We start from the raw sequence: 23747 nt of genomic DNA, 5'->3' as shown, positions 1-23747 counted from the left end.
AATTGCGTGCATCTTCTATCGAACACTGGACGAAAAACCCGAGTTTCTCGGTTTCTCGGATTAAAACCATGCAACCGTCGCTTGAGACCGATTAACTCACCCAAGTTGCGAAAAAAAGTCCATAAAAATTCCTCTCGCCATTGACTGGGTTCGAACTCTGTCCTTTTTCACCAATGTGGTTGAGTATAACCACGGTGCGATCCACTAGAGCAGGAAAAGATGTGATGATTTTGTATTCTCCTTAAACTGATCATACAAAGGTTATTACAGTCCAGTATATTTGAGTAAAGAACATTTAACATGGAAACTTCGACTTTGACTCTATTTTTACCACTTTCGGCACGTTAATTGTAATAAATACATTTACGAAAGATACATGTAATTGCGTATCTGTTTGTGGTATCCGTATAACATAAATTATGCAAATTGCTTAATCGGACGTAACTACAATTTCCCAAAGACTTTATGGCTGAAAATCGAGACCTCTGGCATCTCATATCTTTAAGCAACAGTTGGATTGTCAGCTGTTACTCTGGCAGGCGCCTGACCGTCACCACTTCGCACTTAGCAAATAATGTCACACTTGAGCGGATTAACTGGATTTAAGCATTCTTCTGTTTCACCTGAATAATTAAAGACAGGCATTGTTGGTGCCGTCATTTAAATCATTTTGAAGAAGCACAATTGTCATACTGTGGTTTTCTGGCCATATTTATTAATCATCCCTGTCAGTTTTATATGCAGTCGAAAATAAGGGAAACTTGGAAGACCGTTTCTCATCTCACTATTTCTTTTTCTTTTAGAGTGATGTCGCATCGGATTTTACGACTATCTGCTGTTTTTATATTTCTCTATAAGAAAGAAATATCTATAGAAAAAGAGATCCTGTATATCGGAGTATATATTGTATTGTTTTCTTTGTACAGATTTATTATTGTCAGTTCGACAGCTCACAAGATAAACAATATGGAAAGTATCGTATTTCTTACGTTACAATATAGCAGGCCAGAGTTTTATATCATATGAATAAAATAAGAGGGGAACCGAGAGAAAATAAGTTTTACCTCGCATTTCAAGAAGCGCGGTTTTTACTGTTGGTTTTAAAAAATGCAATCCCAAATGTCAAGTGTAGGTTATAGAAGATTTGTAGAAGACCTGTGGAAATAATAATTTTTATATTTTTGTCGTGCTACTGTTTGGGAAACAAAAGTGGAAAGAAAATCTTCGAAAATTATTTCAGAGCTCTTTCTCTTTCTGACACACACATGGCCGGTAAACATTTGAAATATCTATGATTCTTAATTATTATTAAGAATCATATAATTTATTAATTATATAACTATAACTAAAATCAGATAGAGTGGATAAGTTTTCAACTGTATTTAACAAAATAATCATGAAATAATTCCTGAAAAAAGTTCATATATTTACAATTTTGGTTTCAAAAGTTCCAGGACTGGCTGAACTATTGGCATTCCCTCCAAAGTACTCTTCCGCCCTGAATTGACACATGGTAGCGCTGCTGAACGTCATTTAAGCATCTCTGAATTGAGTGTTTTTTTTTTTTTTTTTTAATAATGTTCCTCGGGGTAACCTAAATTCTTGAGGCGTTTTTATATATCGTGTCTGTAAATCGTGTGAATTCTGTGGTCGGTTTGTTTGTTTTGTAAGATGAAAGACTCGATTTCGAGGGGGAGGGGGACCATCCAACTAACTCAGATGCGATATGAAAGCCACACCATGAAGCAGCACTAGAAAGCAGTTTCTGAAATAGTCATCATTCTCTCTCTCTCTCTCTCTCTCTCTCTCTCTCTCTCACTACAGTTTGAATGCAATGCCCGTCTAGCAATGACGGGCATTGCTAGACGTACAGAGAAAGGCAACAAGATTGGTGAGGGGAATGAAGGTATCCTCTTACCAGGAGAGACTTAAGTTCTGCAAATTGCAGCAGCTGGAGACTAGGCACCTGCAAGGTGATCTGATTGAAGTGTACAAGGCCTTGAATGAGTTGAGCACGCTGAATTCTGATGGGATTCTTCCACTTGTTCAGATTACGAACCTAAGGGGGCATAAATTGAAATTGAGGAAGGACAGATGTAGAATAGATGTGTGGAAATTTGCTTTTAGCCAGCGGGTGGTTAATTGCTGGAACAAACTTCCATCTGTCGTTGTGGAAGTTGATACGTTAAATAAATTTAAGGAGGAACTGGACAAACATTTAGAGGGGATTGTTTTGTAATTTTTTTTTTTTGGCTGATGCTGCATAAGCTCATACACTTGCTTTCTTGCATAAAATACTACTACTACTACTACTACTACTACTACTACTACTACTACTACTACTACTACTACTACTACTACTACTACTACTACTACTACCACCACCTTTCATTGGTAGGCGCCTCCGTAGCCAGGTGGGAAGGAGCAGTAGTGCGTAGCACACGCTTCTTGATTAGACCGGGGTTCGAGCCCGTCATCACCAAATACGGAGGATGCGGAAAGGTCAGGGAATGACCACCGCATATCCCCGAACAATATGGCCTTAGTTGCTAATGCTCCTAGAAACCAAATAACAAACAAACTTTTCATTGCTCAAAAAAACATGTCCAACTGGGACATTTTTTCCTGAGTACAGTATATGGTAAATCACCGATTTTTTTTTCTCTGCTAAAAAGTGTGGGATGGATAGTTCTGTCGAGCGTTACCATGTAAAAGTTACGAACTACTTTCCCTCTTTTCATTTGGTCTGACCTAGGTTATCTTCAATTTTTTCCTTCCAAGATGAAAACAACAATCGCATCACCCAAATGACAAGCCATTACAGTAAGCATCTTGTGACAAGTCTGTTGCACTTTTATCCGGCTTGTAGATGAAGATTCAGTATGCAATGGTTCCCGGAATTTTTTCATTATTGTTTTATTTTAATGCATTCACGGAATAAGCAAAAAATAAAACAATAATTGAAAAAAATCACAGGAGCCATTGCCGGTAAATAAATCTTTATTTGTTGGTTTGTTAAAATACAAAGAATTAAATTTGGCCTATCACAACCATCGACTAGGGCTTTTACATCAAGAAGCTTTATTTATATATAACTGATTGCCAGCTGCTCGTATCTAAATAACGAGCAAACTGGCAAATTAAAATCAGTGCAAAAGGTTGGGCATAGAAGTATGAAACAAGAATAGACAGTCGAGCTCTTTGCTGCGACCCTCATTTTAACGTCCCACACGTTATAACGTCCTATATGGTTGGTCCCGGCCAATTTCTCATTAACCTAATGCTATTTTATTAATAATCGATATAACGCCCTTCCGATATAACGACCATTTTTTAAAAATTCCTTGGGGGCCGTTATATAGAGTTTTGACTGTATTAGGAAATGAATATTAATATGCACCGCGACAAGCTAATAATCCGAGTAATAGGATTACATAAGTCAACAAATGTAAAATATGTACAAGGGTTGTCCGAGACGATAAGAGAATATCACAGTACTTGATATAGTTAGGGAATGCAGTCTTCTGCAGAAGCAGAAGACTTCAGCGCCTGCAAAAAGACAAGGGTTCTCTTCTTAAGACAGAAAAGGCTAGCCTGCAACCAACTTGCCCTCGACAAGCTGAAAAAATCTAAAAGACTACAAAAGCAGAGCCAAAAAAATCAGTATGAAAGAAGAAATATTTAAAGAGTGGACCGAGCTCACTTTCAACAGACTGACCAATCGCATTCACAGCTCCCTATAACACTTTCTGGCCGTCCATGCAAACCGCCAATATCACTCCTAACCATAACCTGAAGCTATCTGATGGAGATCGTCAAAAAACTACCACTGAAAGCTGTAGTCGGCCCTGACCGATTTCCTCTGTTTCTAATAAAAATCTGTAGTACATATAGACCCCCTGGTACACATATTCAATAAAATCATTGAAAGTGGAAAGATCCGAAAGATCTGGAATACGTATTTTGTCCGTCCAGTCCCAAAATGCAGAGACCCCAAGCGGCCACAAGATTTCAGGCCTATTGCCATCAGCTGTGGTTTCCTTAAGATATTTGAAAAAGCAATTCAGCCCTCCATTGCAGACCACTGTTTCAATCACCGGCCCCCGTACCTCCATATCGTGATTAAGGGGAGATCTACAAATAGTAACCTCATGGACGCCCTTATCAGAATCCAGAAAGCCCTCAATGACAGGACACAGCTAGACGTTGCTTTTTTTATATATTAAAGCGGTCTATGACAAAATAGATATAACATCTCTAATCACCATTCTCCAGCATTATTTAAACATAATAATAATGGCGTGGAAACACTGCTAGAATATTGCTTAATTATTTCCGATCATCAGTAAAATTTGTTATGGCTGCATCAGTTTGTTAGGAAATATCGCACATCTGATTTGTAATGAATTCGGGCAGATGGTTCCTGCGATCATTTTGACCGCTGCAATCAATCTGATTTTTTTTTTATATTTCTAGACAGTCCGGGAATTTGAATGCACTTGTTTTCGCTTTGATGAAGTATTTTCTCGCTTCCCACTTAATAGTCAGAATTCGTTGGCGAACAAGCATTTTAATGTTTGTTTGAATTGCTGAACTCCAGATTTCAGCAGCACAGAAATGACAGATAGATTATACTCGTGATATATTTGCTAGTTGTGTAACCTGGGCAAGATGCTGCTTGACCTGGCGTCTTAACTTCATCTTTGTGCACATCCAAGGGACTGTTGAATCTGAGCTGACCATCAAAGGTAACCAAGATTATGCTGCCTGCAGAGAGAGAGCGAGAGAGAGAGAGAGAGAATTGCAAATAATTACAATAAATTTTAAAATATTGTATAAGAAATATATGGGAAGTTTATTTTTTGTATTCTATCCTAACAATATAAAATATACATTGAGCGAAGATAAATAGGACAATACAGAATTAATTATTTATTTTCGTGTCTGATATACTAGAGAGTGCCCAGGCGCACTCAGCACACCTAGTAGTTTCGCTAATGCAAATTAGTTAGCTAAACTTGTGCAGAGACCGAAAGAAGATGAGTGATATGCTGTTCTCCACTGAATTCTCCAAAAAAAAAAAAAAAAAAAAAAAAAAAGCAATCCAAAGACAACTTTTCTCTCAAGACTTCTTTGAGACAGAAGGTTGCCTTTGTTGGAAAGGGGTAGCAGATCTCAAATGGGGATGTAGTGTCTCTCTCCATTACTTTCTGTCTCACAAACATAAAAGATAGCCTTAGAACACACGCACTTTGCTGACAAGATACACTGACGCTTTGTGGAGTAAGTTGCTCAACGTAGCCGAGTGGGCAAGCTATAGTGTAGTAGTACACGTATTTGAGTGGAACGTGGTTCAAGCTCGCGTGACTACAAAATATGGTCAACAGTTGTATTTATCGTCGAAATGATTAATTGTAAACTCCTCTGACCTAGTGGTCGCGCTGGAGTATAAACGAATTTTATTTATTTATTTTTTTTCCCATATCTATGTGTAAACAGTTCAATCCATTAATTTGTTACTGTTTTTATATGTTACACAAAAATTATATATGAGTGTTATATGTTTATGTTCATTCTCTGTCAGTCAGAACAGAGTACTTTTTAGTTTTGTGTGGTAATATAGGAGAAAACACAGAAATCGAACTGTTTATATAAAATATATCATTAATAAATTTATAAAATTCTTCTGTTTTATAAGAGAGGGGATGTTAGACAAAACCCTGTTTCCGTATGATTGATTGTTGTCTAACCTGCATCTACGCGAAGTTGTAACGATGTATCTCTCTCTCTCTCTCTCCCCCCACTTATTCCCCCTTAATGGTTTGGTGCTGCGTGTGACCATACACCTGCATTCTCGGGATCTTATATTTAGAAGCAGAATTCCTTATGGGAAAAGAAACAGCTAAGTAGTGATTGCATATCATGACGTCATAGTCACGAATTTCAAATAGTGTAGTGAATGTGATGGATGGGGCTTACCATGTGTTGATACCCATTTCTTCGATGCATTGTTTATCTGGTTTAAACTGTGGAAGATTGAAGGAATTGCTTCAAACGGTTTTAATTTCATTTTTCTCGCTAACCCTTGCTATGCTAGTATTGATTAATGCTGGCATATCAGGGGACATAAAAATTCTAAGTTGAGAGGATTTTCTTGTCACGTGGAGACGCAGACATTTTATTATTGTGACTATGGGTTACGCCAAAAGGATGGTTCACTTGATTATTAATTTTTAAAATCGGGAATCGCACTTCTTAATAACATTTTGCAGACGTTCTGATAAAAGAAAAGAAATTCTCCTTTGTTGGAGTTTATCTTTAATCAAGAAGAAAACTTAGTTATCTTTAATCAAGAAGAAAACTTAGTTAACTTCAATCCTTCTAAAACGCAGTCCGATATTATATGATTATTTCTCGCAAAACAGAGTTTACTGCTTTCGTGTTCATCTTCGATAACACTCAGACTTCTAAAGAAGATCACTCATATATCTTTATTGGAAATCACCCTTCTACTCTCTCTCTCTCTCTCTCTTGGCATGAGCACATCCTCAATATTGCTTCCTCTTCATTTAAAAAAAAAAAAAAATGGGTATCCGTTTTCCCTTTTTGTGTTAATTTTTTTTAAACAGCTATTGATTGTACAAATCTAAGTCCGCCCTTCCATGGTGCCGTGCCCCCCGGCACATCTTTTCAAGCTACTAGACTCTCTCTCTCTCTTTCTCTCTCTCTCTCTCTCTCCGTCACTATCACAGAGACATTCGGTTTCTGCTGCATGCCTTTTATATAGATATTTCCATTAGCACTGTTCTTCTGAGTTAGATTCTGTAATTCCACCTCTTTATTTTAAACCAGTCAACATTCATTAACTGTTAATTAATTACTTCCAACTCCAAATTCAACCTTCCTTCATGTGTATTTCCCGAAATTAAAGTCTACAGAAATTCAAATGTAAGCCAACAAGTATCTTCTAAGATTCAACCCATATACATGGATTGAAGCTGAAAAGACAGAAGATAACACGAAGGATAACACAGATGATGACACGAATGGTATAAAAGTTTAAAGTACTATTAGTGTCTTACCTTTTGTGTTTCGGGTTATCATTAAAAATTGAGAACAAATGTTTAGGGCATATAACTTAAGAGATTCCACACTTAATAATGCGTGTATTCAGAACTTGAAATCTGTTATACTGCTTATAGGATGTTTAAATTGTTTCCATATTCATAGTAACAAGTACCTAAAACTCTGCTTTCTGTGTGTCAGTCACTAAACGCCATTGTCATTTTCAGATACCCCCTTTTTTTCCCCTCTATACTATCTATCATTTTCCCTCTATTTCGACAGCAGCTACTATATTTTATGGTTTATTTAGTGTATCTAGTATTTTCAAGTACCTGATTTCTTTTGTATTTGATTAAAGGGAATAAAATGCTTATGGCAAGGTGTTTTTTTTTATTATTATTCTTTCAGATTAAGGCTTGACTTTTAACTCCTTGAAAACTTCGCGCTTCTGGGTGCGTCTACTTATTCTGGTAACTCTTGTGACTACGACGATTTCTTCATGAATACCGAGGTTGATTCAAACAAAAACGGCACGCTGATTCAAAACAGGTAAGTTAAGCGTCATCCATTCAAAATATTTGATTTTTGTTCATTTTTCCCTACTCCTTCAAAAAACATTTTTGCGTTTCGTTCTTAATATGATTTGAAAACCAGTTCAGTTTATTTAAATAATATAAGCATTAAGCTTTAATCACAACGGAGCTTTTAATGGTCTTGTTTTTCTTTTATTTGCACTTTTAAGGATATTCTGGAAAGGATAGGAAGCTATCATTGTCAGAAGTTAAGCCAGCTGCAAGTCATTAATTTAAGAGGATATGAAAGGACACGAAGGTTAGTTTTAAGGGGATATGAAAACAAAAAAAAAAAAAAAAAACTCCACACATCTAAAATCATTATATTAACATTTGAGCGTTTCTGGAATATTTCATTCACAAAATGTGTATACGTATAAGCTCAGTATGGGATAAAATGTATAAGCTCTATATGATGACATGTATACACAAGCTTCTTGGAGATCTTATTGATAAGGCATGTTATCTGAAATAAAGTATCTTTCACTCAAGATGAAAGTTGGTTGGTTGGTTGGTTGGTTGGTTGGTTGGTTGGTTGGTTGGTTGGTTGGTGCGGCAACTCCAACGAGAGGAAAGAAGCGTGAAGAAGTTTTAAGAGATGTGAACATTGCCAGGGTATTAAAATAGACATAATAGACGATTCCGTGCGTCTCAAAAACGGAAAGCCGCCTATTTCATATAAACTAGTTAATTATTTTATAAATATGATGGATCCTTTGGATCTGTGCGAATTAATAGACTCCTGTCGAGAAAACAAAATCTTGGCGGAAAAATTATCATAGTTGTCCAGAGAGAATAGTGGAAGGAGAGCGCGATTGTAGCGTTCAGAAAATGCATATGAAGGAAGCTTGATTCCATAAGATGAAAGCGGAGGAGATAAATGAATTGAAAATGTTAGTTCGGTGAGTGTGGAATTGAACTTTGAATGAATACCAAGGGAATTCAAAGAATGAATGCATCACATTTACAAGAAAGTGTCAGAATTACTGATGTCATTTTCAATGTAAATTGTTCTGGAGATAGCTTGGAAAAGATGTGCAGCAGATATTGAATGCGCCTATTATGTATGCGAATGACAGTTTGTGTGTTGGGAGAGCGGAGAGGCTCTCTTTTGAACAGAGACGAGGATTTTTAGAGACATTTTTGGAAGGTATGTCTTTAGATGGTGAACAGTAATATTTGGTGGGATAGCCTTGAGATTTATAGAGTAAGCAGCTAATCAGAAATAAGTAACTCCTAGAGTGAAAGGTTTTCGGTTAATCCAATTAAAGAAATCTGCTCTTGTTTAGAGATCTGCATATTATTAAAAAAAAAAAAAATTAAGCAGTAGGACACGGCTGAGTTTTACAGGCATTGATGTTAACTTTCCACCTCAACATTGGAGTTAAACTTTAGAGGTCGCAACTTAAAGAGCTAGTGGAATTTAAGAAAGTTTTAATTGTTTGTGCAGTGTCAAAGTCATATCAAAGGTATATTCACCGATGAAACTGTGAAAAGGCGATGAAAAAAAGAAAAGAAAAGAAAAGGTGAGAAAGTAGAACCTTTACGTACTCTCTTTGATTAAGACGTTTGAAAACAGATAGCCATACTTCGTCTCATATGTACTCCATCTCACACACACCACATTAAGTGAGCAGAGGACATTAGCCACCCAGTTGCAAATATCTACTCTGCACTGGAGTGAAATCGTAAGCCCCGAAGCCCACACATACAATCTCTCCTTTAACGCCCGATGCGCTGTAATCTTATTTGATTTCAGTATTGCTGCTGTCTCCCTCACAGTTAGCTTGCTTTATAAAAATCATGATTACAGCAATCCGAGTATTCACTTTGTATAAATGTTGATGGTGTCTTCCCAGATTAGCGATCCTCTTGATGGTCACTGTGCCATCGATCAAGAGTGCTGATTTCCCACAAGAATTCTTACTTGTTATGCTGTTTCGTTCATCATTCAACGAAATATAACAAGTCTCTGGAGCTGATTTTCCAATTGGAAGCAAAATCTTATCACAAAACGCCTTTGAATTTTGAAGTCGGCATGAAGACATCTTTTTTTTCTGAAGAAAAAGCCAAACTAAATCAAACTATCAATTTCATATCTCTATAAAGTCCCATTGTTTTGTGGAAACAGTAGCCATTTTACTGAAATAAATGCGAAATTTCAGTTGAAAATTGATAACTAAAGTTAATTAACTTTCCTTAGAGCTAATTATATTATGTAATTTATAATTAATTAATTAAAATCTTTATCTGCTAAGTACAGTGCATATACTAGAATAAATGATACTTATCGCTTATCACGGCGACATGCTAGAGTTTCATGTTAAGGCAGAAAATGTGATTAAAATTGGGAAAAGGAAAATACAGAGGAAATTATAAGTTATATAAAATTGAAGTTACAATAAATAGGAAAATATAAAGAGAAAAAAAAATATGACCATCATAGCACAAATCAAGAACAATTAAAAACGATGGCAGGGAAGTTGAATCAAAACCAAACCATGATCAAACAAACGCAGATGAGAAACAATTGTTGTTGCCGCTCAAAAACACAGCGCCGTAAGGATTGAGGAGGTGGGTGGCTGGTGTCGATGTTTAGTTAGTAATCTGGCACAGTTTAAGCCACAAGATTTGGAAGGAGTTATTCCGGTTGAGATGCGATCCATTCTAGCAGAATGCGACGGTATGTAATCTGTAGCCATTTTCAGGTTAATTCCAAAACGCAGCAGTGCCTCTATTTTAGGGAGTGCCTGGGCAGGTAGAAAACGATTACAAAGTTTCAGACGGTTGCATTTGAGAATTAGTATGGGGTTAGACCTCAAGAATGGCGGTGGGTTGTGCCTTGATTATAAATCACAGATGTTCGGGGCGTTTATCACTCCTGTGAACATTTTTACCGTAGGAATTAAACGCCTGATCTCAATTAACCTTGGGAGCCTGTGTACATTTAGCTGCTCAACCATGTCAGTGGTCCTCAATTGAAGGGGTTGGCGATGCTTATTTGTAGCCTATTTCAGTGTCCAGTATACACATGGGAAAAACGGGATTTATTTGCGACTGCAAGAGGGAAAAGCAGATTCCCAAATTTCTGTAGCCTATAAAATATCCGGATAAGCATTGGTTTTTAGATATCTGGTAGTGGTTGCGGCATCGTTGGAATGAAAGAAAGTGTTTCTCTCCCCAGCGTAAGGTGATAAATCGCTTCCAGACTTATTCTTTGTGCGCCTCAAATCTCAGCTTCGGATCAAAATAGACACAGAATTCCTTATGGCTGGTTACCACTTGGATAAGATTTCTACAAACTGATGGTTGAAATACTGTTGGCGCTGTTTGAGTGAATAAATCATTATTGCAGATTTAGAAAGGTTAAGGTTTAACCCAAAAACCTGCAAGTAAGTTGAAAGAGCGGTCAAGCTCTCTATGATTGAAGATGCAATTGCCTTTGGGTTTGCGGACGGTGGGATTACGGTAAGCAACTTTATATCATTGGCATATATTAAAGCAGCGTCACGGGGACACACAAAAGGAATAAGAATGACTGAGAAAAGGAGGCCACAAAGGACACCACCTTGTGGGGGACTCCTGCAGCGATTTTCCGAATAAAGTGGGGCTTCTTCATTGTGAGGTGGACACTTCTATTCCTCAATAAAGCGGTGAAGAAAGCCAGTAGATTGCCATTAATCCTGAAGAAGGATTGCAGAAGACTCGGAAGCGGGTGTGATGTAGGCAGCTTCAATATCGGCGTACATAATAGCTAATTAGGATTTAGTTTCGAAGGACTGAAGAATGGATGTCTCCGTAAGGTCTGTTAATGTTGATCTATTTTCGACTGCGACATGGAACTGTTTCGGTTTCTGTGGCACGAGCTGTTTGCTTAATGCTGGAAGGAGTACCTCTTCTAGGAGTTTGAGGAGGGTGGAAGAAGTTGAGATTGGTCTAAAATCTTTTGAGCTTCTTGGCACTTGAAATTTAGGCAGTGGAATCGCAGAGTATTCATTCCATTGGCAGGGAATACTCGTGTGACAAGGACTGAGTTGTAGATTGAGAGCAATGCATCTAGGATGTAAGGGTTAAGGCACTTAATTATGAAATGATGTGTCTTATCTCGCCCTTCCGTACTAGATGGACTGAGGGAGTTTATAGCATTTAACAGTTACTTACTGTCTGGTGATAGAAACGAAGGAGAGTTCATTAGTAGGAGCAGACTCAGAGTGTTGGAGAGGTAGTTCTGCAAAAGGGGAATTGGCTTTGAATCTGGCAATGTGGTCCACCAGTTATCTGGATAAAAATTTGAATTAATGACGCTGTGTCTGGAAAAGTATGGTGATTTTCCTTCAGACAATGTAGCATCGGTGCCTTGTCTTTATGACTTTATGGCTGATGCCTTGAGTCGGTTGAAAATAGCACTTACTCTGGAATACGGGTTCCGATCTTGGGTTGTGCCATAGATTTTACACTGCTTGTGAAAGTACTGTTTATTGGGAAAACTGCACACTAAATCTTTGGTCTACCAAGCTCTAGTCCTTGGAGAAATGCGTACGGTTTTGGCCGACGCATAGAGGGTGATTGTATTTATCCATCTTGTAATTAAATGAACTGTGAGGATTAGGTCATATCAATCAAACACGTGCCATGGAATATACTTAGCTGCTTCGAGGCACTTATTGGGATCAAGAAAAGTCGGAGAAAGAATCACTTTCTTCTCCACTGTATTATGGTAATTGAAGCTAAGCATAATAGGCAGTAAAAGAAGTAATGCAATTGGGTTGTTATCTGAATTGAAGAACGTTTCTGGTAGAATGTCGACCCTGCAAATGCTCGAACATAGAATGAGGTCGAGACGATTAGCGCTTCTAGTTGGCTCCTCGTTGCCAATTTTAAAATTTAATGGGCAGATATTGTTTATTAGCAGCTGTAGGAAGAGGGCTCAAATACGGTGGAAGGTTAAAGTCTCCACAGAGATGGTAAGTAGCAGAGGGGTATAACTTACTCATTATCCAGCCGGTAGTATCATCAATTGTTGCAATATCTGGCAACACTTATAAATTATATTTCTACGGATAAAAATTAATTGGAAAAATATTGAAAAATTAATATTTATACAGATAAAAATTAATTGGTCGAATTGCTTGTTTTACTGGACATAAAATTCGAATTTCTGGAACTCATCCACAGAGTGAAAAAAGCCCATAGAAATTTCTCGTTTTGTGAGGTTGGGGGGAATTCGAAACCGTACCTTTTTCATCCAGTGTGGGCTAGACAGTGATTATACCCGCGAAGACAACCAGTTAGGATAAGAAAACATTTGAGTAACTTTGCAAAATTGAAATGCCTTTCAACGCAGATTTTCAACTCTGGCGTTTGATAATGTTAATACCAGGCTGTACAGAAATGTCACAATAGCAAAAGTTAATTAATTTCGTGTTATCCTTCTAATTATAATTGTACGGTGTCTACTGTTAGTTAATTAAATTATTTATGTATCAATTTTAACGTGGTGTCAGCCTGCCATTTATTTCAGTTGTTGCTCCATGTCATTTCATGAAAGGATTACATCATTAGTGGTAATTCCATTTTTTTCCAGGAACATTATTAATGATGCAGTTACTTAAACGTACCTTAGTCGTCTACTTCGAATCCAAGGCAAGCACTGCAAAGTGATTAAAGAGTTCGGATGATTTCATATACCTGAACCTACGCATAAAGAAATTCATAAATTGTTAATGGATTTAAAAGAAAAGTTTCTGTTGACGGAGTGGTACGATGTGGATATCCAGTTATATAAAAAGAGGAGAAAAAAATGTCTAATTGATAAGAAATACTTGGAGCAAAGTGTTCAGATCGGCGAAATGAATACTTAGATTAAAAATAAATAAATAACCACTCACTAAATCCAATACCTGCTGAACTTCTGTGACATTTGAAGCATGTCATATCATGTCCAAATTTCAGTATTTTCTTCGTATAGAAATTTTTTATTACGAAATTATTTTGCAAAACAAATGTGCAGCAGGCAAAAGAATCGACTCCAAGCATGTCATATATACGTATGTATGCAATCAGGTTTATTCCACTTAAGCTTTAAATTTGTTACATTTATTAGTGCATGGAATATTAGCATGGTGATATGCACATTTAGTTGTATTTTTTCATTAAATAATAAAAATAATTCCTTTTTTTGCAATTTAAAGAATATTATTGATAAATTTATGTACTTTATAGATTTTTATCTCGAAATTTAGTTTATGTTTAATATTCATTTCTCCCACTTTTATTTACCCCACTTATTGTTTTTTAATCATGTCTATTTTGATTTGACTGAACCCTCTTACATATATCTTTTGTTTATGTAGTGGCTTTGAGCCTGCTGTTTCAGTTCTCCAGAATTCTGCAACAGGTAAAGTTATTCATTTTAGGCGTCCTGTGAGCACCTGTGTTGTCTCTTGTGTTTTAACCTTGTGTTCTTTGGTTAATAACCCATTTATAAGTTGTTTTTAAATGAATGCCTGATGATGTTGCTTAAGCGAATTGCAGCGTTAACGCTTTAAATTTCTTTTAAATTTATAGGAATAGAAGAATTAAATCAATCTTTTCTTCTAGCCACCTCTTTGAGTGTTTCTTGCTTTCTTTCTTGTCATATATATCTTATTTACTAATTGTCCAGACTCTTTCATAGTATGCCTATCAACCGATTTCAGATAATGCGAAAAATTTTAGGGACTTATATTGCTGGCTTAGAATATCCATTAATATGGATTCCAATAATGGAAAATTTTGCGTGAGCATAGGACTATATCGGCACCACCATTCTGGACACTTGATTGCTAGAAGATAAGAATGATTTTAATTCATCAGTTGAATAGTTGAAGTGTTTATTTAATGTTGTTTAATTCCACTCTTAAAGCATTTGCCTTTGTATTTCAGTAAATATTAATGAAAAAACTTGGAAATATAATTTATGTGTGTGTCACAGAATGTATTCAGCGGTTTTATTTAATTTCGTAAAAAGCGATCAGATAATTCGTAAATAATACTCTTATCAAGAAAATACACGAGTTTTGGATGCGCATATTTTTTGATGTATTGAACTGGCATTTAAACACGTAAGGATCCCCCTCCCCCGGTTAGCGGAAAACATTTAAGAAGGATGGAGTGCACTACTAGGCAACGTGTTTGTGCGAAAAGTTTTTATCAAACTGGCCCCGTTCCGTTGTTACAGTGCAGCTTTGAGTTTAAAGTGAGATTTTATTGCAGAAACAGTCCAGAAAGATCAACAGTTTCGAGGTTAGTAACGAAATTGGAACCATGATTCTGTGATAGATAAAAAAAAAAGTGTGTTGTTGGCAGAAAGAACTTTGTGAGGACACCTAAAATATTGCACAGGAATCTCTAATGGAATATTTTGGCCAATGTGAGGTTGGATGGGTCATGGCCAGCGTACTCATCGGATCTCAGTCTCCATGAGTGTCTCATATGCCAATTCCTCAACGACACCGTTTACAGAAATAATCCACATACCGTTGAATTACAGCTGCTGTGGAGAGCATCTCTGAAGAACTGAACCGTAAAATAATTGCTTTGAGCAGTCCCTCTAAGATTTAGTCTAAGTCAACCATTCACAAACTTTCGGAGGACTCTGGGAACGGCAAAATTCAAACAAAAGTCTCGGGACTGGCTTTCCACATAAGCGGCATTTGAAGCATGTCCTCGTACTGGACTGTGGACCAACAATTAAGAACAACTGAGCCACCCAAAATTCCACTCTCGTCCTCCACATCCCAGAGAATATAACGTTAGAGGAACGGTGACTTAAGCAGGATGGTATTGATTGCGCGTTATTGCTTAGAAGTAGTCTAGTCTAGTACAGGGGTGGCCAAACTACTGCTCTATTCAGAAGGTGGCTCTTGAAAAATATGTGCTGGAACAATTCTCTCCCGAAATTAATACTTTTTATACACATAAATTATAGAGAAAAAATCGGGAATAACAACTGGATGGTGTAATGATTTTAATACCCAGCTGATATCTTTCAAGAAATTCGCGTACTGTTTCTTCCTTTCAATCATATAGAGAGATATATGCAAACAGTTGTGCTCTTCCTTATTCGAAAAATTCCTTTAATTTCAGAATAGATAAAAATCAGATTAAAAACATGCAACGCCTTTACATCTGCTTATAATTAGTTTTAATAGAAAAGTTGAGGGTTTCTTTTTTTTTTTCGCGAAAAGTATTCCACTGGCATGCCATGCATACGGTAATCATGTCAACAAATACGTTCTTTCATCTTCTCAACTTCCAACCCATGCGTGGTACTAAGTACTATAAGTTCTAATACCTCGCGCATTTTGGGTTTCCATTTAAAAAAAAAAAAAAAAATGTTGAAGTCTCTTCTGTGTAACACCTTTGGACCGTTCTTTGACCTCTTTTTCAGGCACTTCGCAATTCAACCCTCACGCTTTTCATCTTCCATTTCTGTATGATGGTTCATTCAGTGATACTGTGGGAACTGCAGAGGGTTCGAAAACCATCTAAATGTCTCATCTGACTACTTGTCCGCGTTTCAAGCTTGCTGCTTGTGGCATTCCGCTTGGTGCTGGACGAGATACATCCAGCGGTTAAATTTATACCAATACTTTTGATACTGTAGTTCTTAATGAATTAACATACTTTATATAAAGTATGCACGTGTTTTAACAATACATTGTACAGTATAGACTTTTCAAATAAATCCTCTTACCGTCTCTCTACGAATTTCACAGCGAACAAAAACAGTTTTAAACAAATACGAAATTCACATATTGTGCTTTTATATTTATTACAACTGAATAGAGGTAGGCTCTTCCAACGTTCACCTAATAAAACATTCAATGAAATTTAAAGCACAAAGCGAATAATGGGATATATGTGTGAGATTCTACACCTGCCTAAAAATAAATCTACACATGCCGTTTTGTTTCGTAGTTGTAGTGGGCACTTTTGCGCCTATCGCTTTGTACGACTGCCGTGAGGGTGGTTCAACCACTCAAAAAGATTAAAATACAAAGAACAATGTTTGGAACCTGGTTTCTCTCCTGTGAACATACATTTTAGAGGTTTTTGATGTCTTTCCGTCTTCAAAAATATTTGTTAAAAGCATAGAGCTTTTTCTCGTAGAGTAAAAATGTGATGGTAAATTTGAAAACATTTTGAAGGAGACAACAGAAAGTAAATACAGTGTAGAAGTCGTTTTCCCGGTACAGAAAAGATAAGATCATTAAGAAAGATCATAAGATCATTAAAAAGATAAGATAAGAAAAGATCATTATGTTTGGCAGTCTTTCTGAGACTAGCATGCCCTGAGTTTCCGAAGAACTTCGCATCCATTGAGCTTTTCATTAGAATAATTCTGAATTTAACTACGTCTTATGGGATTAGTTACATCGGTGCTTATCCAAAATGAAATATAATAAATATTCAAAACGCAGTAACTTTCAGAATAATTCAGTACTTCTCTCAGGCATAGTTAAAGAATAATTTTGAATAAGACATGACTTGTTTTATCACGTACGGCTAGTGGCACAGTTTTGAAAAGGAGTAAGTGCACTCCGCATGAAAAGCTTGTGAACACCACCCATGCCCGCGTTATTGGATTCAGACCAGTGGGTAAAACTATGGAAGATCATCACAATTTAAGAAGGGGGAAGCACATCTGTTTTAAAAGTTCCACCTATAAAATTATACACTGATGGACAACAGTTTAAACGACTAAGTGCAGTAGTTGCTAAATAAATTGATATGTCAGTCAAGGTTGGTATGGATACACGTTATATGACCAGAAGTATTCGGACACCCTCTTCTTTTGTATTTTTATCTTAATATTTTTTCATTATGTAGAAATAACAAGTAAATATAAAAGTGGAAAAAAATTCAATAAAATGATAAAAAATTATTTTTAATCTTATGTATGATTTCACCTAACAACAAAAAAAAAAAAAAACAATACTCAACCATCATGGCTCGATCCAAACTTCTTGATAGCATTATTACATTGAACTCGCCCTCGCAGGCAGCAGTGATTATAAACACCCTCCCACTTTGGGTAGTAAAATCCCAAGTTCGAATTCCGTTAATGACGCGAGGAAATTTTATGGGTCCTTTCACAACATGGCTGAGTTAGTTGGCCTCAGGCGAGGAGCGAATTTTTTTTTTTTTTTCACTCGGAAACTAGGGGTTTTCCTACAGTAAATAGCAAGCCGACCGAAAGATGCACGAAATAACAGACAAGAATATACTGACAACTTACTGTCTTTGTTGCTTTACACCCACACACTCACACCTAACGTTGTTCGTTGCTAACAGTACTAGGGGAAAATATCTCTACTACCAAAAATAGGCCAAAACAAAGTATCAATAGAGGTTTAATATTGTTAAATGCAAAATACTGCATTTGATTAGAAGTAGTCCTAAAACAACATACGCTTCTGGGTGGTACCAAACTTAAAAATGTGTGAACAGGACGTGTGGATATGTGTTATTGTAAAGGACGGCTCCTAGAATGTCAGTTCAACTCTGTCTCTTGTCTTTGTGAAGAACAGTACTACTGTAAAAGGACCAGATATGTGATTAGTGTAGTTTTGTGAGAATTGTGTGTATTGTGCTGTTCTGGCCACTGGCTACCCAGAATTATCTGTTACCTAGAGAGGTGATTCCGGATACCTCATCCAAACCATGGAAAAGTGGGCTAGTCCCAGTAGAGCACGTACTGTCTCAATTCGAGAACCTATCTTATCTCACTTGATGTTGCCAAAATGTCAGACAGATTCCTTTGGGGCTCACTCCAGAGGAGAAATTAAAAAAAAAAAAAAAAAAAAAAAAAACATCTGAACCTTCCCTAGAAAAAATAAAATAAAATAAAAAAACTGTATATATAACGCAATATTACACTGTCATCAAACACCCCTTCAACAATACTGTCCATTGATCTCTTCGCTATAGCCGTCCCTATCATCTCAATATACCGTATTTAAATTACATCTACTCAGCAATTTGTTTGCAACTGGACTCCAGACACTGCAACACAGACAACCAATTATAGTTACAGTTATTTGCCATAAATCACTTCAGCATTCACCACCAAGGTATCTATTTAATACACATCCTAATTTACTAAGATTCTTTTAGTTCCACAAATAGATTCTATAATGTTTAATTTATAATATCTACTATCTGTAATGATACTATTAATGAAGGTAACAGCTCTATCTTTCACATCAGTCCCAAAGACACAACATGTCAACCAGCTATATCTCCTTTTACCATAATGGAATAATTGAGACAGATACCTCCTCACCAATGTTTCTGTTATATTCAAAGTTCTCCCAAAAATACCTGTATAAAGATAATTCTGTGACTACGTATTTTCTGCTGCTGAAATCTTGTTATTGAATCATTTTCTAATTTACAGGCGTTTCCAAACTCAAGAAAATCAATGTAATCAATTTGTACACAGTATGTTACAATTCACTAAGTACCAGGATCAACACAATAAATAAATATTGTTAATCAATTTTCATCCGAAGTATTGTCCTATAAAGGACTACTTGAACACCGACTTACGTAAGGATTGCGTTCCGCGGAACGCTACGTAAGTCGGGGAATTTCCCCCATGCTTGTGCAGCACTCGCAACTGTGCTCGCTGAAATGATTGAATCTAAAAAGAAATGTTCGACGAACATGTAAATAGAATTATTTATTGTATTTATTCAATTTTTTATCTCATGTGCAGGAAAAATTACAAAAGCGTGCAATTTAAAAAAAATTCAAAATTATAAAATTACAAAAAAAGAGAGGAGACAGGCATAACGTCAGTAAGTTTTACCTCTCGAGCATCGTTGCCAGAATCGACGTCTTCAGCTGATAAGTACGCTGCTGCGGAGGTTGAGGGCTGTGGAGATTTAGAAGGGGTCGGCCGCTCAACCTTACGAAAGAACATTAATGGATGACTGGACGATGACTTTTTTCTTTTTTTTCTTTTCATCGTAGATTTCTGTCTAGCAAGCAAGCATATCATTCACCCCTCTGTTAACTTTTAAGAATCGTTCGGTGTCAGGATCCATCTTCTCAATCCTCGCCATTGCCGATGCAATTTCACGAAATGCCATTGCCATCTCTCTGGTGATGAAGCGTCTCGGCTCCTCATTTGGTTCATCTTGAGCTTCGTCAGCGTTTTCTTCTTTCACTATTGCTGCTGCCTGGAAGTCAATATGTTATTCGTTAGATAATCCTTCTCTTCTTTCTCTATTAACTCCTCCACGTTTTTGGCATCAACCTGCAACTGAAGTAGCTCTGCAACCTTTACAATCTTATCTGTAACCTCTTCATACGATTCGTCTTTTTCAAATCCTTCAAAGCCATTTACATGCCGTGGGCATATTTTCTTTCATGCGCCATTTAACAACTTTTAGTAATTTTCGCCCAGGCTTTATTAATAATGGAGTGGTAATCTTTGGCATCAACCTGCAACTAAAGTAGCTCTGCAACCTTTACAATCTTATCTGTAACCTCTTCATATGATTCGTCTTTTTCAAATCCTTCGAAGCCATTTACATGCCGTGGACATATTTTCTTTCATGCGCCATTTAAACAACTTTTAGTAATTTTCGCCCAGGCTTTATTAATAATGGAGTGGTAAATATTGTAAGATTTCCAAAAATCTCTTAACGTAAAATTTTTCTCATCGTCTACTGTAGACAATGCCTGAGCAAATGTTGTGCGTAAATAACATGCTTTTAAATTCGAAATAACACCCTGATCCATAGGTTGGATGAGTGAAGTCTTGTTTGGCGGTAGAAATATGACTCTCACGTTCGAATTGAAATCATCTAGATGCGTAGGATGTCCAGGAACATTACCTAATAAAAGCAAAATCGTAAAAGTAACGTTGTTGTTTTTACAATATTTTTTAACCTCGCGAATGAAGCAGCATTTAAACCAATCCTCAAAGAGATATTGTTATCCATGCCCTCTGGTTCCATCGGAAATGCACGGGTAGGGTGGCTTTATTGATGCCCTTAAATGCACGAGGATTTCTAGAATGGTACACAAGCAGTGGTTTTAATCTGTAGCCCCAGGCAAGAGCGTGGCCCTATCTTTGATGCCTTGAAACCTGGCATTGTATTTTCCTCTTTGGCAATGTATATTCGATCCGGAATTTTTTTTCCAATGCAGGCAATTTTGTCAACGCTAAAAATTTTTGCTGCGTTGAATAGCCGCCTTCATCAGTAATTTTTTCCAACACAGCACAAAATTTCTCTGCCGCTGCAAAATCGGCACTGGCGACTTCACCGCATACTTTAACGTTGTGGAAACCAGCGCGAACCTATTAAACCACCCGTTGCTTGCCACGAACTTGGGTTGAGGTTCGCCATAACTTATCCTTAATATCTTTATAAATACTTGTTGCTTTTGCTTTTGCTTGAATGGTCATTAGATTCAGGGGCACTCGCTTCTGAATCTGATTTTCCATCCATATTATTAACAGCTGTTCCACCTTCGATATAGCACCTGAACGCTGTTTTGTGATCACTGTTGATCTTAAGTGCGTTGATCCTTTGACATGCTCTTTTATACGCGCGCTGTCCCGTTAAAATAGTATTCACTGTTGAAGCAGCGAGACCTAATTCCCTTGCAATAACTGACAAACTTTGTTCTGCTTCGTACTTCTTAATCATTTTCATCTTCATTTCTAAATCAATTTTGTTTCGTTTCCTGGCACTGCCAGCAATTGCACTTTCCGTTGGTCTCTTTCCCTTCATCATTGTAATACGTAAATAGGAATGAAGAAAAGATTCTGAAAATTTGTTTTTTGTATGATTGAAGATTTCAGTGAGGGGGGGGGCGGCACATTTCACAATAATAGCGGAAAAACCCACACAATTGCAGTTATCGGTATTATCGCAAATGCAATAAGATCGAGTTTACTATCCGTTTATAAACAGAAAAGCCCAATAAACCGGAAAGTGCAAATTGTTTTTATTGTTTTTTTTTTTGTCGTGACCTCCAGAAACGTGCTTTAGAAAAATATCACAAAGGCGTTCAAAATTTATTCTTATAACGGGAACATATGATAACGATGAAAGGGTATTGCAATTTCCATTATCAATATGACCTTTTAGAGAGATAAATAGCTTGGTAATATAGCGAAAATTTTAATTTCCAAGGACTTGGAACGAATTACAAAAAAAAAAAAATAATAAAAAAATAATAATGAAATAAAGTGTTATTGAGTTCACATTACAATATTTTCACGATACCTCCATTTATTCCTACGGGATGCAGAATACGTTTCCAAGAATTTAAGTTTGCACCAGCCGGCAAAAACTTACGTAAAGTCGAATTTCCGTAAGTCGTGTATTACGTAAGTCGGGTAGTTCCTGTAAACTTATCTGTTACTGTGGCCATAATTAAAAGCTTCCGTTTATTATGGACTTCCTTTGCATAAGCATGAAGAGCACTAAAATTTTGAATTTTCTATCATGAACAGGAGTATGAACAAAGATGTGAAGAGGGTCGCTGCGTATGGGTGTGCAGATTGTTGCATCGCACAATGGCGCCTTATTGGGGAGGAGCGCCATCCGGAGTTTAATAGTTTACGAATTTTAAAAATAAAATAAATAAAAATTGTAAATTAAAACCTAGAATGATTATTCTTGTTTTTGATTCTAATTTTACAAAAAAGTTACCAGCCTATTACATTATCATTTGTAATTAGTTTTCAGCTGTAAATTATAAGAAACAGAATGATAAACATTCTGATAAAAGAAATTTTTTTGTAAAGTGTTTGAATGTACGTAGTTGTAAATATATATATATTTTTTTATTCCAAAATGTATTTTGTTATGTGTTCATTGATCGCTGTGAAATATGTTAAAATAACTATCTACAATTACTTATTATTTTGAAAGGAAGGGGATGAAAAGACTTTGCACAAAAGCGCCTCATGAGGGTAATTGTACATTCTGACATGAAATTCTCCAAAATCTGTAACCGGCTGCAAGAGCAGCTCGCGAGATTCTGTCAGTAATATACAGAAAACTTACCAGCTGGAATAAAGAGGTTATTATTATTGTTGCTCTTATATTATTTCTCCCTGATTGGGGGATTCCACTCCGTGACGGGTACTGCTACCAAGTACACAGGGTGGTTTTAATGTCTGGTGTTACTGTCAGTCGAGGAAATCTCTGACTATCCTACAGGTGTTCAGGATTGCGACTTTCTGGAGTTCCTTGTAGGTGTTCTCTGGGAGACCTATTGCTGCTATGTAGAGTCTTTGGTACCATACCAGTGGTTAACACGATGATTGGGATGATTGATACTTCTTCCATAAGCCACATGTCCTTGATCTCATGTCTCAGATAGGTAGCCTTTTCCATCTTGTCCACAAGGGTTATGTCCGGTCTGTTGTGCGGAATGGTCTTATCCATTATTATGGCGGGGTCCCAGTACAGCTTGTGAGTTCGAGTCTCTAGTACTGCCTGGGGTTCGTACTTGTTGTATGGTACACTTTCTTTGGTCAACTGGTATTTCTTCGCTAGCTTCTGATGTATTATCCTGGCTACCTGGTCGTCCTATGAGTGTACTCAGTCTGGGTGATCACCTTGCATCCCGCGGTGATATGTTGGATCGTTTCTGAGGCCAGGTGGCATCGTCGACATGTGTCATCTGATATTCCGGGCTCCTCTGTGATGTATTTTCTATAGTTTCTGGTGGTGATTACCCGGCCTTGGATGGCCAGCATGAATCCTTCAGTCTCGGGGAAGAGCATCCTGCTTGTGAGCCATGCATTGGAAGCAATGTTATCGATGTGATCTTGATGGAGGTCATTGTAGTGTCTGCCATGGAGTGTCTTCTTCCCATCTTTCTAACTTCGTTTCTTGTACCGTCTGGGTGGGAAGAGTTTTCTCGCTTAGGTTGAGTGGGGTATATCACTTATCTATCTTCCTTGTAGAGTGGTGCTGTGTTGTTCTCGAAGTAATCCTTCAGGTTAACTATCGCTGTTTTCTGATGGTCTATCAGGCCCCTTCCTCCCTCTTTCCGGGGTATTGTTATTCTCTCCACTGCTGACTTCGGGTG

The 23747-nt window shown here is 37.0% G+C and overlaps 1 protein-coding gene across 1 annotated transcript in view; it reads left to right on the top strand.

Moving 5' to 3' along the window:
* LOC150085306 (voltage-gated potassium channel subunit beta-2-like) overlaps positions 1 to 23747 on the top strand; it is a 355409-nt gene that overhangs the window by 107672 nt on the left and 223990 nt on the right. Inside the window, exon 2 of the mRNA XM_090373139.1 lies at positions 7474 to 7614. Coding sequence (XP_090229265.1) covers positions 7565 to 7614 — 50 coding nt within the window. The 5' untranslated portion in view covers positions 7474 to 7564. The remainder of the gene's footprint in view (positions 1 to 7473; positions 7615 to 23747) is intronic.

This window comes from Mastigoproctus giganteus, chromosome 5 (assembly GCF_048544385.1).
Source record: "Mastigoproctus giganteus isolate SK-2022 chromosome 5, ASM4854438v1, whole genome shotgun sequence".
Taxonomy (NCBI): domain Eukaryota; kingdom Metazoa; phylum Arthropoda; class Arachnida; order Uropygi; family Thelyphonidae; genus Mastigoproctus; species Mastigoproctus giganteus.
This window is presented reverse-complemented; position numbering and strand designations above follow the sequence as displayed.